The sequence below is a fragment of the Hylaeus volcanicus genome, chromosome 5 (assembly GCF_026283585.1).
Source record: "Hylaeus volcanicus isolate JK05 chromosome 5, UHH_iyHylVolc1.0_haploid, whole genome shotgun sequence".
In the NCBI taxonomy this organism is placed as follows: Eukaryota; Metazoa; Arthropoda; class Insecta; order Hymenoptera; family Colletidae; genus Hylaeus; species Hylaeus volcanicus.
In genome coordinates, this window is record NC_071980.1 from 7,822,778 (window position 1) to 7,841,551 (window position 18,774).

The following is an 18,774-nucleotide window of genomic DNA, read 5'->3' on the forward strand; positions in this document are numbered from 1 at the left end:
TATATATATATATATATATATATATAAAATAGACAAGTTACTATTCCTATATAAATTCTATTAACATAATACAATAAAGAGTATGGCAACCTCGACTTACAAATTAAAAAGTTTATTGTTTCGTTATTCCTTATTGCGATTAGTTTTAAGAAGTATATTAATTAGACAGTAAGCCAATAAGAACAATGATTAAGTAATATTATTGTAAAAAGTTTAGGAAAAGAAATGTACAAAGAGAGCAGCACACAGTAGTGCAAAGTACAACTTTGAATGTATGGACTTAAATTCAATAAACAAACAAACAACAAACGAACGCTCAGCTACCTAGCGGTTGGGATCGGTACAGTCTCAGAATCAGACGTAACATCATTTTTCTTAAAACAACATAGCCTATGTTATTCCAGAGATAGCAAGGAAGCTATTGTTCAAATGTGGTATCAATCGATCGAGTAGTTTTTGAAATTTTTGTGTACATAGAAACAAACGCTATCTCTTTATATAATAGTAAAAAAAAAAGTAAGATAAGATAAGATATGTTATTTTGTTTCATATCTATTTTCATATCCGCGATCACTTCTGAAACAACATTACTCGAAATAATTGCGAAATAATACTCCAAATAATATGATCTCAAAAGTACCCAGGTCTGATAGCCAGTATTATTATATTTATTTATTCTTGAAAGATGAATTGAAAAATGAAACTCGTACAAATTGCAACATTTATAGTAACGATAATTTAAGTTGCAGGAAGAGTTCTGCGAACGAGCCAATCGAGAACAGCGAAACCGAAATCCTTAAAACAATGGAAAACGAGGCAACGGATCATTCGAATAATAATTTGAAGGATGTCGCTGTGGAAGCTATCGCTTCGTTTTCAAGGGGTGCAATTCCTGAATTAAAAACAGATAAATCAATAGGATCGCATTTAGCCCAGGATAAGGCGGGAGTACCTGCACAATCGATTAGTAATGTTATCCACGTCTCACCGTCTGACTCTTTACGCGATTGCGCGTCTCTCGAGTCCTCTCCCAAGAACGTTTCGAAAATCTCATCTAATGCAGCAACTCCCAAACGCGAATTCAACAAAATCGAACAATTGCGGCAAACGAGTAACTGTCTAAACGGTGACCTCGGCGAAATAACGAATCGAAGAGTTTTGTACCACGGTAACGTAATCGAAAAGGAAAAAATTTTGGCGGACTTGTACGACGATGTCCATATGAAACTTTTATTTTCTACATTGGACACGAATTGTTCGAACGCGGTCGATCAGGATTATAGGTACGCAAACTAAATGTTTAACGTTAAAGCTACCAAGGCCAACGCGTACATATTATACATACAACTATATCTTTGTAATTAGAGGGAGGGAGAAGACATTAATTTGTAATTAATCGTCCGTTATGATCATTGTTCCTACAAATTTAGTAAAAGGATTGTTAATAATAAAGTGACGTTAGAAGGAAATTTTAAGTATGCGGGTTTGGTAGTTTTAGTGTTAATATTTATTATTACTTTCATCGACGATCAGGCATATAATTCATATTTTTTTTTGTGTTACAGAACGTCCAACAGCGTATCTTCGGTAAAATTAAATAAAGTAAGAAAACACCCATTTGACGTACTGTAGTTCAATGATCGCTTCGTGCATCTATTAATTCCACTTTATAATTTTAGGTCGAAGCATTGTCGTCAGACACCTCGCGTTCCGAAGGGGAATTATGCATGGCAAGTTCCGGTTCTTATTCCCTAGGAGAAGTTAAGGTATTAAGTACAGACGCGCGTGACAATAGCGTAACCGTTTTCGTCACGAAAGAAATGTTAAATTCCTGGAATGAATCTTCGAAGGCAAGTACGACGATGACTACGGTGGACGAACAAAAATTTTCACCCATAACTTTGTTATCTTAACCATGTTTTGTACTGTATTTAAATTATTTAATTCATTTATTTTCAGTCGTTGATACAAAGTATGGGAGAAATTTAGGGTTGCTGATTTGACGGAGAACGCGCTATCGAGAATACGTTAGAATAAAGTATATTCATATACATTTGCTCTTTAAATGAACTTGCATAAAAAAAAATTTAATAATGGTACCAATGCACTGTACATAATTATAGCTCTAAGCAATGATGTTATACGAACAAGAACATCACGAACGTTATGTATAATTATAGAAAAGTAATAAAACCACTACCCAAAACATAGTTGTCGATGTTACGTGTGTTAATTTATTTTTAATGGAATACACCGAGTACTTTAATAGAATATATGGAAATAATTTCGGGTTGCTGATTTGACGAAAAGTGCGCCAACCGATATGCGTTGGCGTGGAGTGTATATTGCAATTACACGCATTACAACTGAAGATGCAAAGACGATGACGTATATTGCGTGATATTCGTGCTTCCAATGCGGAGTGAAAAAATGTTTAATAATAGCATCGATACATTGAAAATATAATAATAGCCCTAAGCAAATGATGTCATATACTGGAACATTATGAGCGTTGTATAATTAGACAAAAGCAATGAAATTATGTATAGAATGCGATCGTCGGTGTTATCTCGTTAACCTATGATCATTTGTGCGCACTTTAAAGGAAATCATGAAATGCGTGTTTTCATCTAAAGTTTAACGTTACGAAGATAAACAGGCTCGAAACGTCGTATGTGACATCTATAAAAAGTCAGGGGGACGTAACAAGTACCGTGAAAGATGTTTTTTTAAATGTCACACACATAACCTTACATTTCGGCATAAATATGAGACTACTTAAGATACGATTCACGTAGATAACACGTTCATAAAATACAGTTTACTCGAGTCGTTTGATAAAAATAATGAGCTCTATATGGTTTAATGGATAAAATTTATATTCCATATAAGGAAACAACAACTGAAAAGAAAAATGTGCGACAAGTACGTCATTGGTTACTCGATGTCGGAAAAGAAACGGCAGAAAATTAATTGGAATGACTTTTACAATCTTTGCGAATCCGAAGGGTTTCTACTGAAAATGGTATATTCTTTTTTATATTTATTTTCATTTTTATTTCCATGACTTAAACACGTTGTATAACGTTATAATAGTGTGAGGTTATGTAGATAAATCCTTTATGTTAAAGCTTATAACGTTTGTATAATACGTGATATTTTCAAATTAACGGATTAATTTCAGATTGATGTAAACTCCGATCTTGAATCTCAGGGACCACTTGACGTTTTTATACATAAAATGACGGATAAATTAGTATACGCAGAAAATGGTGATCAAAATGTATGCTTGTATCCTTAGTATTTGTTACAATTGGAACTATTGTTACAATTAATGTCTGTTTTAGGCCAAAGCGATCATTTCAAGAATTCAAGAGTACTGCTGCCAACATCCCGAAGTAATAGTTATCGATCCTTTGGATAATATTAGGGTTTTAATAAATCGTTATAAATCATACGAACTTATACAGCAGCATGTACAATTTAATGGTAAATAGAAAGTAGCTGTATCTGATACAATTATAATAATTAAAAGAAGAAGCAGATATAAATCACAGTATATTTCAACATGCATTTTTATTTTTCAGATGTATTTACTCCAAAGTTTGTAGAAATTAAAAGTAAAGACATTGTTGAGAATATATCACTGTTGAAAAAAACAAATATTAAATTTCCGTTACTTTGCAAATCGCTTATCGCTCAGGGTTGCAGCGATGCACACAAGGTAAATATTTTATTTATTAGAAGGGAATGTACAGATTTGAATAGAATGTACAACAAAACTTATTTTCAGATGATGATCATTTTCAACGAAGCAGGTTTGAAAGATTGTCAACCACCTTGCGTTGCTCAAGAGTTTATCAATCATAATGCAATTGTTTACAAAATATACATAGTTGGTGAACATTATCATATAGATGAGAGACCCAGTTTCAAGAATTTTTATGAAGAAGACTGCACTACATTAGAAACGATATTTTTCAATTCAGTTATATTTAATAGTAATTATCGATCTAAATGGACAATTTTATCAGAAGAAGACATTCCACTAACAGTTAAACCGAAACATGAAATATTTGAAAAAATCGTCAAAAAAGTTATAAAACTCTTTGGGCTTGTTTTGATCGGCGTTGACGTTGTTATTGAAAATCACACTGGAAAATATGCAATTATAGACGTAAACGGCTTTCCTGGATACGTTGGCTACCCTGACTTTTTTGAACAGTTAATAGGTTGCATTAAGAAGTTAGTCGAACAAAGGAATTTGCAGCAAAATTCTAAAAGCTATACATTGAAAAAGTGTTTAAGCGACGACCTGGATTCTGGTTTTGAGAGCGACGAAAAAAAGAAATATTCTACAAATAAATAATACGAGTAAGAGATGCATTAAAAAGATGGATAATTATATCAGATTGATAACCCAATTCACTATAATCTAAAATCTAAGAAGTACAAAGAGGTATTCTTTGACAAAAATAATATATACTTTCTTTTTATGTAATAACGACTTCATTCATTCTTATCTTTTAAATTACGTTATATTGTCGTAGGAGACTGAAGTTTTACAATCTGAAATATTTATTTCTTTTTTTACGTTTTTGGTTAATTTTGCTTTCATAATATACATATACATATACTAGCTGCACCCCGCGGTTTCACCCGCGTGGAATACTATTTATTTTATATGGTTTGCATTCGATTGACTGTTCAATATAGCCTATGTTCTTCGTCAGAATGCAATCTATCTCCTCCGCCAAATTTTATCAAAATCTGTTCAGTGGTTTAGGCGCGAAAAGGTAACAGACAGACAGACAGACAGACAGTGACTTTCGCATTTATAATATTAGTATGGTTATAGCTTTTGTAAAAGATTAATTCAATTTACTTATTTACATCGACATTTTTTTAACGAAATAGTCTACTATAGTAAGGAACATGACTGCCAGAAAAATACTTCGCACTTATGTACTATATTTGCAATGGTTGATAAGAAAAAAATTCGAGGGTAATATACGTGAAACAAATTTACACTTTCATAGTAAAGTATAAAAATGTATATCTAAATTATTATAAAGGCATTAAAAATACATAATAACTTAGTTATTATATATTGCAGCATATATTTTTTTATTTAACGGATCCCAGTTTTTTAAGTTCGTTACATCCGATTCATTTCGTTGCGAGTACGTACAATTTGCAAGTACAAATGTTATGCATAACAAAACAGAAATGATAATAAGTACTAATTATACTGTGAAATTTTTCTGAATAAAAATTTTTTTTAAGGTTTAAATCGTCTTTATTTACGCACGCACAGAATATAAAAGAAAGATTTCAATCTATTTACATCGAAAATACACAATCTTTGCACTTACAAGTACAGTTAAATTTTAACTGTTGGATTCTAATTGAGTACAATTTGTGCCTTGATTATTGTCACTTTTCTCAATCTGTTCTTTCTGTTTCATCCAAGCCTTGGCAGAGGCCAAAAATTTAAGATTCGGCCTTTGCGACTCATCTTCTGGGAAAACAAAATCGAATACTTCTTCCCAACCATCGTCTCTCTAGAAAAAAAGAAAAATAGAAGAATTAATTACGATAAACCCAAACATTTAAAAAAACAAACAAATGTATCGTAAATTAGTGAATTTATTTACCCCGTCTTCTCCCACGATACGTCTTCTACGTTTAATTCTTCGAGGCATTTTTTCCATAATTTTAGATCGTGTGTCATCGTCTCCTTTCTCATTTTCAAAATCTCTCCATGCTTCTAAAAGCAACGCTCGACTTTCTTTGTCTCCGTTTGATCTAAGGGCATCATTTCCACGTTCAAAAATTCTTCTCGCCAGAACGACATTATCAGGACCATCCTCTGATGCTGAATTTGCCAATTCAAATTTAGCGTATGCAATCCAGACCTGAACAAAGTCGTCGTTTTCATCGTTACAATGCAACAAACATTATTAGGTAATTCAAGTTGTATCGCATTTATTTAACTTACTTTAACGTGTAGCGTACGTTCTAATAGCCTTTCAAATAACTGCCTCGCATTTTCGGTTTCGTCCTGTGCTATTTCGAAGTCGATATACGACTTCCATAACAGTTCAGGCATATCTAACCTGCAAATTTAAGATAAACATTTCGAACAACGGTATACTAGAAAATATAAATTAAGAATTACTTATTTTCACATAGTTTACCGCGGCTGTGATATAGCTAACTCATAAATAGCTCGTGCACGTTCTACGTCGCCTAGAAGTGTTTCCAACTCTGCAAACTATAGAACGAACTTTTAATGAGTATATGGCAATTGCTGAATTGTTATGTACAATTAATTGTTTTTGTTTCACATACCTTCATCCATGTGGTACAGTTCTCTGGACCAAACTCGAGAAACTTTTGATACAAAATTCTACATCTATCGAATTCTCTCAATTGTATTTCCAAATCGATATACCCGCGGTATAATTTATCTCTAGGACAAATACCCAACGACATACCCTAGAGTAATTAAAAATCAAATAATCAGATTTAATAAAATAAACAAGTTTTAGTACGGTACATATTTAATCGAGTGCTTACTAATGTTTTCCTAGCTGCTGCTAAATTTTTTTGTCTTATTTCAAAGTATGCGTAAAGTAACCAAATTTTCGAAAAAGTAAAATGTTTATGAGGAATTAGTTCTAAGCATGCCCTGGAAAAATTATATTAATTAATTTATTAATCAATTATTTACGAATGTATAAATCATTGTTTGTAGTTTTCAGAAAAAATATGAATTACCTGTAGACTTGTCGACATCTTTCCATATCTTCGGTATCAAGTTCTTCGAAAAGAGCATAATTTATCCAAAGATAAATATATCTTCTCCAAAATAGTTTTTCCTGTAAAATATGCTAACATTAAAAAACAAGCGAGCGTTAAATTATAAATATAAAATTCCGTGAAATATCTTTTACTTTAGTTGGAGGTACATTAGCTATTGCGCGTTCGTAAGTTTCTCTGATAATATCTACATTTCCTTCTGATTCCACTAATCTCAAGTAGTCAAACCAAGCATCGTAATTGGAAGGATTCTCTTTGACTTCTTGTTCGTATTGGTATTTTCTTTTGCTTACAATTACATCCTCGATACCTAAAACAGCGAAGTAATATTATTAAGCTTATATGCAAGACTAATCATAAAATGTTACTCATTATAATACAGCACCTGAACGATCGCCATACTTCTTCTCGTGTATAGTGTACGCCTTATAAATTTCTTGTGTTTTCTCTTTTGGAATGTGATCTAATGCATATTTGTAAATTACTCTAGCTCGATCATGCTGCAAGAAAAAATATATAGAATGAAGAAAGCATAATATGTATTCTATACTAGAACAAAATAAGTTTATTCACCTCTCTTTGGCCTTCTTCAAACTTTGCAAACGCGATAAACAATTTTTCGTCCAAACTTTCATCGCCATAAAAATTAATAGCTCGTTCGTAAACACTACGAGCGCCATTAATGAATCCATGGGACTCTTCGAATCGTGCGTACTTAATCCAATGTTTAACATCAGGATGAACCATTACAAAACGTTCATAGATTTGTCTAGCTCTTTGTATTTCTTTGTACCTTAATTCGAACTTGATGTAAGTTTGCCAAGCTTGTTCATCTGGTTCCCATTCCATCCATCTTTCGAATACTTGACGCGCTCCTAGAAGAATTTTTTGATTAACAATATCTTCTTTATATAACATTTAAAATGTTTGGAAAATTAAAATTTTACCAGCAATATTTTCTAACATTTCTTCCATATAAGTATATTTATACCAAAATTGATTTGCTCTAGGTAATATGGTAACAGCACGGTCCCACAAATTTCTGGCATGATTCACTTGACGATTTCGCATTTCCATTTCTGTGTATTTCAGCCATAATGTTATGTTTCTGTGATCGACGTCTAGCGCACGTTCGTATATAGACCTAAAATTAATTTGCAGAAGGTTAAGAATTTTGCGTATCACAGAATCCTAAATATAATATTCAATTACACATATCGTACCGTGCTCTTTGTATCTGTTTCTGACTTTCTTCCCATTGTGCATACTTTATCCAATTTGAAATCACCATACGATTTTTACGGATGTTGTCTTCGAAAGCTTTACGCTTCCGATGTTGATAATCAGCTAACTCATGAGGATCAGAAATTTTTTGTTTTGGTGGCTGAAAGGAGACATTTACACGTATATGATAAATCACGTTTATCATACGATATTCTTACATTGTATGTAGTATAGTTTGTAAGAAATGTATCCCTACCGGTGGTAAAATCTCAAGATCCCTTTCTTTAGCCTCCCGCAATAGCTGCTCTGCTGTTATTTGAATTTCAGCAGGAGCTTTATTCTTGACCTATAATAAAAAATTGTGTAGATAATTTAAACTTTAAAGAAATTTCATGTTTACATTGCAGGCGCATATGAAAAAGGAAAATTAAGTACCTTGGCGACTTTCGGCATTTTCTGTGATTTCTCCATGGTGTTAATTTATTATTAAACTTTAATTAAAAATTAATTATTAAACGAACACAAGGCAATTGGTGAACTTTTTCGTGGTCCTATTTCAATTTGCACATTTTCAAGGAAGAAACGATTACTATTTCTTTTAATCTACGTCGATCTATAAATAAATAATCATAATACTGTTCGTTATTGTTTTTTCAAACTGTATATAAATTAATTTTTTTAATCGTTAGAATGTTTTTTAATCGACAGTAGTAAACAGATAGAAAATGAAAAGGTTAGGTCCATGGATACAACTAACCTATACATAACGTAATTAATCGTCGCGTTCTCATTGGTCCGCTGTGTCGACACGTCATTCTAGCCAGGGACGTGTTCCACGGTCCGTAAGCGATGAGCATCTGCGGGAGACGGTTGGAAACGGTACTCTTTGTGTTATAACGAGTGTTATTATTCCGTTGACAATTATTTTCTCTCGTTAGAATAACGTGTATAGTATCGTAACGTGCCTCGTTAATATTTATACATATAAATAACAACAACTAACAAGAATATTGTCGTATCCGTATCTCTCTAGAACATAATTCGCTGTCGTCGGTCCTGCCTCAGTCACGTGGTTTTGTTTATCACGTTTTACATTCTCAGCGAACGCACCGTAAATTCGTATCAGAAAATGACCATTTCACGTTTACAATCGATAGTTTACCCATTGATTTCTCATATAAAAACAATGCTTTCTCTTTCAACGAGCTCGTTCCGCGAAACGAAGCGACACGATCGATTACTTTTAGATTTCCTTCAGTAACTTTTACATGGTTTCATTGTTGACACTGTGTAGCCCACTTGTACGCGCGAACCGTGTACTTATTCGAACGCGATGCGCACGATGCTGAAAATGCACGCACGTTAATATATTGTTTTTTTCATTATACGTGCAGTTCGTAACCAGACGAAAGAAAAATTCGGCGGTCCGCGAGTGAGATCTAAAATTAATAAGGAATCGAGGCAACGCGGAATTCGTCGGTTATTTCAAGGTAATCCCCTCGGAGTGAAAACAGCCGCGCGTGATTGGTTTTAATAGTGACGTTTGTAGATTCCGGTGACGTTTGCACGGGGAAACAGTTTGCTTTTCGTTGGAAACACAGAAAATTTGTTAGGATGACAGTACTCGGGCGATTCGAGTACAGCGTGGCCTGAAGTGTTCTCGAAATTACCGATCGTGTCGGGCAACGATAAAAGATAGCGGGGTACTGGCTCGCGAGAAATTTTCTTTTTAACCGTGGGCTGCACGAGAAACAACAGTGCACGAACGCATATCGGGACGAGAGAGAGACAGGGATAGGCACGTAAGAAGGAGAGGTTAATTCGTGGACACGGAAAGAGAACCAGAGGAAGAAAGCAAGAGCATAGAGAAAAAGAGAGGGCCAGTCGGTGTGGTGAAGCTTTATCTTTATTATGCGCCGCTGAGTGAATTGTCAAGTGAAATCAGAAATGGCTGCCAACGAGCAACAACGCAAGGTGAGTAGGGGAGAAATACATTGTATTTTTCTCGTGTCGCGAATGACTTTTCGATATGCTCGATAAAATGACGGATTCGTGGGATTGTCGAGAGGCAGGCTCGTCGTTCGAAACGATCGAACGTGCGATCCATTCGCGATGGTTTCGAGTCAACAAAACGGGGATTTAATACAAATGTCTCGGGGGATCAGTCGTACTAAAACGAACAATCGACGTCTTTGACTTTTGGTTCTTCGTTGATAAATATTTGACAGCCAGAGGAACTACGGAACGGACAGTACGAAAACATACTTCTGTTTTACGCGGACAGGAATTTTTCAACGAGACGTTTCGCTTCATTCAAATATTTGCCAGATCATCGATGCATAAAAAGATATACATATAATTCTCGTCTAAATGTTGAACAATGTTTAGTCGAAACTTAGTAAATTTGAAAGAAAAATGTTAGGTTAACCCGACTGATGTTATATACTTCGTTGCCATTTAAATTTATTAGATTCTCAGTGTCTTTACTTTACATAGTTTGCTTGTGAGCCACAGATATACATATAGATCGTTGTGTGCAGTATTTACATTCGTAGAAGCAGCTGTCAGTAGACGATCGGGAAGGTGTCATGAAATCCTGCGAGAAAATATGCAATGTCCGATTTCCTTCGAGTTTTAGCTACCAAAAGATGATTGTATAATTTTTCGTTACAAAAAAAAAAAAATACGTAAAAAGCTCGTGTAGAAATTTGAAAGGAATCGTGGCTGACCGTGGCAATCAACGTTACAATAACATCGACGAAAGCTGTATTACAAGCGATACGCTCGACGTTTTTTTGTTAATATTTCCATCATAATTTTCCCCGTCGATTTTAATTTGGACGATTTTCGCATCGAGATGATTGAAAATTAACACGATTAAGATATTTGGTAGAAATATACTGAACTTTGCGCGCTCGCTGCAATTAGACACAGTACGAAAATTAACATATGCCTCGTATGACGACAGATATCTGTATTTCTTTTTCCAACGAGATCGGACTAGTTCCTGCCACTAATTTCAATCGTGTATCCGTCGATCAGTGTAATCGCGAAGATATTTCGGGAATACCACGAATGTTTCTGTTCATCTGACATTGAATTCTATCAAATCGAGCGTTTGTTATAAATCGTTCTCTTGTCGTTGTACCATAAATAGACACGATTTTCCTCTCGTGATTTATCATGGAACGAAATCGTTCCTTTCTTTTTTGGAAAAATCGTTTGCGCATGGTTTTATTATTTTTCTTTGCGAACGTCACGTACACCAGTTGAATGCCCATTCTTTTCGCACAATGTCTAGAATCTAGATGATGGTGCAATTTACATACGATTTCATAATGTTGCACGAAAATATAAATTAGTGTATTTACATCGTTTCGCAATACAGACGAGATTTATCGGGAAGGTAAAAATATTGAAACGATAAGAATGTATTAACGAAACGACTGTTTTCGCGGACCGAAACCAATATATATTTTTTATTTTATTTTGTGCCTTGCACGTATATACGTGTATTACTTATGTATACGATCTTCGTCATGTTTCGTGCGTCGATTCACTTTACATTTTGCGATTACTTGTATAACATTAATTAACTATGGAGGTGAATAGAGCGATACTTGCGGTATCGAGAACGAAGAATATTTAAATATGTCTCAAGAAAATTATTTTATTTCATTGTGCATGTTACAATAAATTGTTATTGAGGAAATTATTGTACATTTCTTTTTTTTATATATATGTGAAATTTACCTGGCACGTAACGATAAACGAGTTACATAATTTTTTATTGTAATATGTTTGAACTAATAAGATTGAAAACTGTATTATTTCAACTATAATATCAGCTACTTTTAATCAATTCTTTATTACAATTGTATTATTAAGGAAAAGTCGAATAGGTTCTGTAGTAGTTATTAAAAAAATATGTAATCGTTTATAAAATTATTATACCAAAGTATATTTTTTAAACTGAGCCTGACATAAGCGATAGGTTTTAATGGATTATCATTACATATAAACATCCAGGTAAGCGTATGTGACCTTAGAAACTGCCAAGGTATGTGATTTTAAGGCTTCACAAATGCTATAGCATAACTACATATTGATGTGTCATAAAGATTAATAAAAACATATTTTATGCAAAGTTTTACTACAGTATCATTTAATGCAGTACAATTTTTATATTGCACAAAATGAACTATCAAGTATCATTATTATTATATTACAACTGTTAAATTTTAGTCGTACAATATTACTCTTTACATGTATTGAGTTTTAAATATATCAGTTTTAAAGTTTTATTTTTTAAATTTATAAGTATATGTTTCATATATATCTAATGCAGCAACACTATTTGTTTCGCAGTATAAAAAATATACTTTTAAAAAACATATTTATTTCTCTTTTTATCTCGTTTAAATATTGTCATTAATAAGTTGTATGTTCTCGCAAATGTTTGATAGAATTATGAACTTATAATTCTGAATTAATAATTAGGAACCACAGGAGTTAAGAGAACCAGCCCACCATGCAAGGAGACCGATGAATGCATTTCTCATTTTTTGTAAACGACATCGTGGTTCAGTGCGGTCTGGTTTCCCACATTTAGAAAATCGAGCAGTCACAAGGGTTCTCGGAGAATGGTGGGCCACTCTTCATCCAGATCAAAAGCGTTCATATACAAATTTAGCACAGGAGGTAAATTATTTGTAACATAGAAAGACTAAATGTTACATTGGCAATCATACATTGATGTAATTCGAAATAGTATATTACAAACCTTGGAAGCTTATTATGTATGAACTAGCTTAATATTCTTGTTAGTACTTTGTAAATTCATATTAACATTTACTTACTACAATATTCGTTGCCAGATTTAAAGGAAATGACAATGTTTTAATTATCTTTCAGTACAAAGATGCATTCTTGAATGCAAATCCTGATTTTAAATGGTACAAATTACCAGCACCTCCTTTACGTACTTTGAATACTAGGCCTACAAATAAAAAAGCAGAAACTAGTTCTAGCGAGCAACCTGTAGAGAAATTGAAATCCGAGAATGAGTCTTCCGATTATTCAAAGTCCAATGAACGAGACGGACAATCTATTCAACCAGGCAAATTAGCAGACGAATCTCAACTTGGTGGCCTCAGTTCTCTATTTACACCTCAAAAAACACAAATAACAGATGAGCAGGCAAATGTTAATGGTTCTGCAAATGAAAGCGATGGTGAAGTTCCAGAAACTCCAAAAAAAAAATATCCAGATATACCTCTCTCACCCGACGATAAGAGGGAATGCAAAGCTGATCTTTTTGATGCAAAAAAAAGGATAAAATCTGAATCGAACAATAACGAACAGCAATACGTAAGAAACTATTTTCTTAAATATATTTGTACAATTTTGTATAATACTAACATTAATAATTACGTTTAGGATACAGAAGATGAGAAGATAGAGATGAATAATTTTTTGACTACAAACATGTCTTCTGAGGAAAATAATTTTAAAAGCGAACGAACGTGCAAAGGTTTACGTTACCAAAAATTCCTTGCGGAACAAATGAAAAATATTGGCTCATCAGGGCAGCAACCTAAACGAAGACGGCAAACTGGTAATCGTAGGTAAATAAGTGTATATTTAAAAAAATACATACACGATGTACTATTTAATGTATCATTCAAAGTGTAATCTGTTTTAAATAATGCTTCTGTTAGCAGCGATGGTCAACCAAATGAGAGAAGAAATTCAATTTCGTCAAATGTCAGCGAGAAAACTGATTCCTTGAGTAGCGAAGGTGGAAATAGTTCTCGTAGCGAATTAGAACATCTCGCGGAAAGGTAATTTAATTTATTTAAAGATAATTTAAGTAAAAGTAAATAACGTGAATATTCTATTCAGTGCCGAAGGAAATATCGAAGCTTCAAAACCAGAAGATACAGAAACTGAAGGAACAGAGATAGAAGGAACAGAAGGAGAATTAGATTTTGGACCTTGGACAGCACGTAAAAGATTTAAAGCTGAGTAAGTTATAAATTATTTTTATTTCAAGATATCGTAGACTAAGATGTTACCTAGTAAAAATATATTATTTTTATGTGTTATTTTCATGTGTAGGGACTTTAACTTAGAAAAGAAAATCGAAGCATTACCATCTTTAAGTTTAGAAGAATTTCAAGAAAAAAAGAAACAACAACGTACGAAAAAGAAAAAGATCGTACAAAAGTTCACATTAGCTTTAAATAACAAAAGATATCAAAATAATTTTAACACTAATGCAAACAGTCAAACTGCGGAAGACGCAGAAAAAGCTCTTCTTGTTGGAAGTCAAAAGAGGAAAGCACGAAAACAGAGCATTACGCGTAATGCTGCAGCTATAAATGATTTTAAGCAAGAAATTGAGGAATCCAATGAATGTAAGTATAAAGATATAAAAGATGATGTAGTGTTCATTCAGTGTTATATATTTAGTATTATTTCTAAAGAAATCTAATTATCTGCACAAATGTTAATATAGCGTGGTGTACATCGCCGGACTTAGAAGCATTGGCGTGTCTTGCAGAAGTTGCCGCCAACAGAACAAAGCTTACCAAACATAACACATAAGATATATTTTTCGATATGTAGCAGTCGTTTGGGATACGAAGTTGCGCTACGCAAACCAAAATCTTATTCGTTTATTTCTTACTATAATTTCTTATTAGTGGAATTAATGAAATTATTGCTTTGATTGCTGTTAAAACATAATAACGTTTCCAACTGATCAAATATGTATCACGTTATTATCGTTAATATCTGTGTCGTTAATTGCTGTTAATTATGAATATTAATATTGTGACTGCTATAATTATTTCGCGACTCAACATATAAAGATATTTCTTTTATGTTGCATAAATGTCCTACAAACGTGGTCAATGAAAGATAGTTTTTTGTATAGTTTGTTAACAAATAATGTTGTTACTATTACATACTGAAGAAAGATTCTAGTTTCCACTTTTTTGTTGTGTGTAATTATTAAAATATTGCGTCACACATTCTATACTTGTTAATGAATACCTGCAGTGCAGATGATAGCCATTTTATCTAATTTGAGAAAATGCCCGCGTATTGCTATTCATTGGGAAATTTGTGCAACTTCCAACAAATGTAATATTGTCACATAGGACCTGATTGGAGAAATGATCGATGAAGGATAGGAAAGGTGCATATAGTAAGAAATATTAGTCGGTGTGTATAGGATGATGTTGGCAAAGCAAGGATTTCAACTTGCGGATGAATTTTTCTAATATAAAATATAAATGCGATCGAAAAGTGACAGTAACAGTGCCGTAAATCTTAACAAAAGCCGATGAACAGGGCATTTTATCATATCTATGTGTAGTAATGATAACATGTAATAATTGCAAAGTCACTTGTTACTATTTTTTGTTATTATCATCGGCGTACATTTTATCTGTATTTCATTATGTTCTGTAAACACTTTATGTACATAGAAATAGGTGCAGTATTATGAAAGATATCCTTCATGATCTGAATATCAAAAAAGGATATAATCAAAATATACAAGTATAAATATTTATGTATATATATATATTTATACACATATTCAAGACCACTGTTTATACGTTATACGTGCGTACATGTAAACATACGTAATAATGTAATGTGTGCAAAATAGAAAATGTAAATTTTATTGTTAGCGAGTGTTCTCTCGTATCAGGAAGCGTATGTATACATGTATGTATGTAATTTGATAAGACTACATATATATATATATGAATGTATATTTATAATATTTATATCAACTAACTATTACTTTAGTGTTAAGACCATGAAAATGCGATTCTGTGCTCTGTTTGAGAAAGTAAGGGACTTGTCTGTGATTTTGGCTAAAGGAGTTTTTAATATTTTATATTTTTCTATTCATTTTCTCTCCTTTTCTTTTTCACCTCTTTAAGTTCATTGAAGTCTAACTCCAGACAGTGTTAGCGAAATGATAGGGGTAACTAATGTTAGTAAAATCTTCTGTAATATGGAAATGAGTATACCGTTTACATTTCAAATGTGCCTTGAAGAGATATGAACATAGATATTAAACAATGACCAACAATATATTTTCGATTCATTTCGCCATTCTAACTGTCATTTGACTTTTATATTTATACCTTCTACAGTTTCTAATTGTGGTTACGGTACATAACTATATAGCGAGCCTTTGTGGCCAGCGTCCGAATATTTGGAATTCTTAAAAGAAAAAAAAATTAAGGGAAAGTGTTTCGAATTTTACTGCACAAACATCTATGTACCTAGCTTTAAAATGTATAATTTACACGAACATATATATATACATACACTCGTATATATATGTATATGTATATGTATATATACTTGTAACATATTGTATACCATTTATATGAATAATAAAGATATAATATTTTGATGTAAACTTGAAATTGTTTGCAGCGTATTTTGATCATATAAAATTATTTCATTTAACTAATTACTATCTGATTTACGAAATTGTTTAAGTATCCAAATAGCAAAATATATTTATACTTCTTGCATCATATTCTAAAAATACATTTTGACGATTGTATTTTGTTCCATTTCGTCTATACAACTAGACGTAAGGTTAGAATTAAAAATTACTCGAGTTCTGTTTATTCCTGACTTACGTCAATAAAAATGATCGATGTACACTTTACGAATATATGCATTAAAATACAATTGTAGTCATTGTGTCTGTAGTAAATATATATATAAAGAAATCAGATGTAATACTATAAATAAAACTATACGTAGGCAATTAGGCATCAAAAGATAATATATTAAATTCACACATTCGTGTAAGTAGCCCTCAGGAGCTGTAGTTATGTTTAATTGTTAATGTAACTACAGTACGGGTTTAGCAATCCCAAGGTATCCGAGCTATAAACCCTCTAATGTAGATTTTTCGAGAAATTTATTATTTGCGTGGTTTTTCTCTTATTCGGGCTTCAGCGTGTAAACATTAGAACTGATTGCAACGGTTTGCGGTTTTCAAATTAAATCTCGCGGTATCAGTTGAAAAATGGCGGAAGCCGACCTAACATCGACGTTATTTCGTGACTCCGACTAGAGGGTCTCTTATCTCGCACGTTCAAAATTTCTATAGAGGATGTGCATCTAGAAACTCGAAAGATTTATATATCGTGATTGAAATCGACTTGACAACTGAGAACGTTGAGTGTACTGTATCATTGTGTATACTGTGTGGCATTGTAGCTTCTACGCCACTATAGTATGTATACATGTCTGTATATGTCTTGCTGTGACAGTAGCGTGGTAGCGATAGCTACGTCAAATTACGTGACTCGCTAGTTTCGTTGTTTCGAAACAGATTTTGAATTTCTCAGTTGCTGTTAATTTTTATTGAACGTTTGGAAAGCAATTGACAGTATTGCAGGATGGGTGTAATTTTCTTGGAGCACATCGGAGGCACCCGACTGTTTTCTTGCGCTGCCTGTGACACCAATCTTACAAACAGAGGTCAGCTGATAAGCACGCGTTTTACAGGCGCCACGGGTCGTGCTTTTCTATTTAACAAAGTCGTCAACTTAAATTACAGGTATTCCCGCTTCCCCCTTTAATCGATATTAACTCTTCGGGGTAAGATGGATTTAAAAACTGCTCCATTTTCTGCTTAGCTCTAACATTTTATTTAACTGTGAAATAAGTAACAATCCATTAATAAGTTAATAACGCTGTTCTTCTGTGCAGCTTGAGTCTTATCTTTCTTTTAAATCATATACCTCGAAGTGTTAAACGACGTTACGATGCGACATATCGTACATTTGTGTTTTGAAAGTTCTCAAATTGAACACTCAAGACAATTACATAAAGAGGAAATATCATTATTGTCATGTACCTAAGAAAGTGGAGAAGAAGTTGACTAAATTCTGATAGTATTTAAAGTATCTGTATAAAAACAAGGGGTATATGAATACGCAAGGGAAATCATGTTATTATAACTGTTTTTTTAAACATAGTTTATATCTTGGGGACTTTTATAGATTTCATTCATTCTTAGGTTCATGATTTTTGTATTTATGTATATTTAGCTTTTTAGCTTTATCGAGTGCACAGGATACAGAATAGTCTAATAAAAGGTGTTGCATATTCATAATTTAATTTGTCTACAATGATATACAGCGAGGTACAAGATAGAGTGATGTTGACGGGTCGTCACATGGTCCGAGACGTCAGCTGCAAAAACTGTGATGCTAAGCTTGGATGGGTGTATGAATTTGCAACAGACGATAATCAACGATACAAGGAAGGCCGCGTCATCCTGGAGCGTGCTTTGGTCACAGAGAGTGATGGAATGGGGGACAATATTTAATACTCTATGACAAGTAGCAGGTCATAGGATAACAAATATGCTATAGTCGCTGTGAAAACAATTTCTCCCTTCCTTGTGTTCCTTTGTTACTTGAAGTAAGCTTTAAAAATTGTTTCATTGGCATACAATAATTTATATATATAGATTGAATGTTTTTGTAAACATCAAATGTGTTTTGTCTTATGGTATTACGTATTTCTAATGATCTGCTGTTTTCTTTTTAAGTTATTTTACGTTTAAACGTGTATACCACGATAAGTCTGATTGTAAATAAAGAGTGTGTCTACTGTTTTAACTGTTTTAAAATAATATCGAATAAACACAATAAATTATAATAAACG

The 18,774-nt window shown here is 33.0% G+C and overlaps 5 protein-coding genes across 7 annotated transcripts; 4 read left to right on the top strand and 1 right to left on the bottom strand.

The window, feature by feature from the left end:
- The first annotated feature begins 322 nt into the window (after positions 1-322).
- Positions 323-2,194, top strand: LOC128876409 (uncharacterized). The gene is made up of 4 exons (XM_054122750.1): positions 323-1,283; positions 1,566-1,602; positions 1,680-1,850; positions 1,960-2,194. Exons 1-4 carry the CDS (start codon positions 625-627, stop codon positions 1,987-1,989), a joined length of 897 nt encoding a protein of 298 aa, XP_053978725.1. The 5' UTR covers positions 323-624; the 3' UTR covers positions 1,990-2,194.
- A 181-nt stretch (positions 2,195-2,375) lies between these two features.
- On the top strand, positions 2,376-5,287 carry LOC128876385 (inositol-tetrakisphosphate 1-kinase-like). Its single transcript, XM_054122707.1, has 5 exons — positions 2,376-3,025; positions 3,185-3,283; positions 3,348-3,489; positions 3,588-3,724; positions 3,794-5,287. The coding sequence occupies exons 1-5, from the start codon at positions 2,915-2,917 to the stop codon at positions 4,367-4,369; spliced, it is 1,065 nt and encodes a 354-aa protein (XP_053978682.1). The 5' UTR covers positions 2,376-2,914; the 3' UTR covers positions 4,370-5,287.
- A 92-nt stretch (positions 5,288-5,379) lies between these two features.
- LOC128876383 (protein crooked neck) lies at positions 5,380-8,952 on the bottom strand. The gene is made up of 15 exons (XM_054122703.1): positions 8,807-8,952; positions 8,485-8,662; positions 8,306-8,395; positions 8,049-8,209; positions 7,773-7,969; positions 7,399-7,700; positions 7,211-7,325; positions 6,960-7,135; positions 6,784-6,884; positions 6,583-6,694; positions 6,355-6,501; positions 6,201-6,277; positions 6,002-6,119; positions 5,658-5,918; positions 5,380-5,564 (listed from the first exon to the last, which is right to left on the bottom strand). The coding sequence occupies exons 2-15, from the start codon at positions 8,518-8,520 to the stop codon at positions 5,391-5,393; spliced, it is 2,067 nt and encodes a 688-aa protein (XP_053978678.1). The 5' UTR covers positions 8,521-8,662; positions 8,807-8,952; the 3' UTR covers positions 5,380-5,390.
- Positions 8,953-9,666: 714 nt separating this feature from the next.
- Positions 9,667-16,499, top strand: LOC128876384 (HMG box transcription factor BBX). 3 transcript variants are annotated; one of them, XM_054122704.1, is made up of 8 exons: positions 9,667-10,023; positions 12,550-12,750; positions 12,964-13,419; positions 13,489-13,676; positions 13,770-13,892; positions 13,954-14,076; positions 14,170-14,468; positions 14,570-16,499. In XM_054122704.1, exons 1-8 carry the CDS (start codon positions 9,997-9,999, stop codon positions 14,656-14,658), a joined length of 1,506 nt encoding a protein of 501 aa, XP_053978679.1. In that variant the 5' UTR covers positions 9,667-9,996; the 3' UTR covers positions 14,659-16,499. The 3 variants fall into 3 exon arrangements, with proteins under 3 accessions (XP_053978679.1, XP_053978680.1, XP_053978681.1); XM_054122705.1 differs by having other exon boundaries at positions 9,671-10,023; positions 13,773-13,892; XM_054122706.1 differs by lacking the exon at positions 9,667-10,023 and adding an exon at positions 10,031-11,455.
- Positions 16,500-17,243: 744 nt separating this feature from the next.
- Positions 17,244-18,724, top strand: LOC128877163 (protein yippee-like 5). The gene is made up of 2 exons (XM_054124228.1): positions 17,244-17,659; positions 18,244-18,724. The coding sequence occupies exons 1-2, from the start codon at positions 17,499-17,501 to the stop codon at positions 18,431-18,433; spliced, it is 351 nt and encodes a 116-aa protein (XP_053980203.1). The 5' UTR covers positions 17,244-17,498; the 3' UTR covers positions 18,434-18,724.
- The last annotated feature ends 50 nt before the right edge of the window (positions 18,725-18,774 follow it).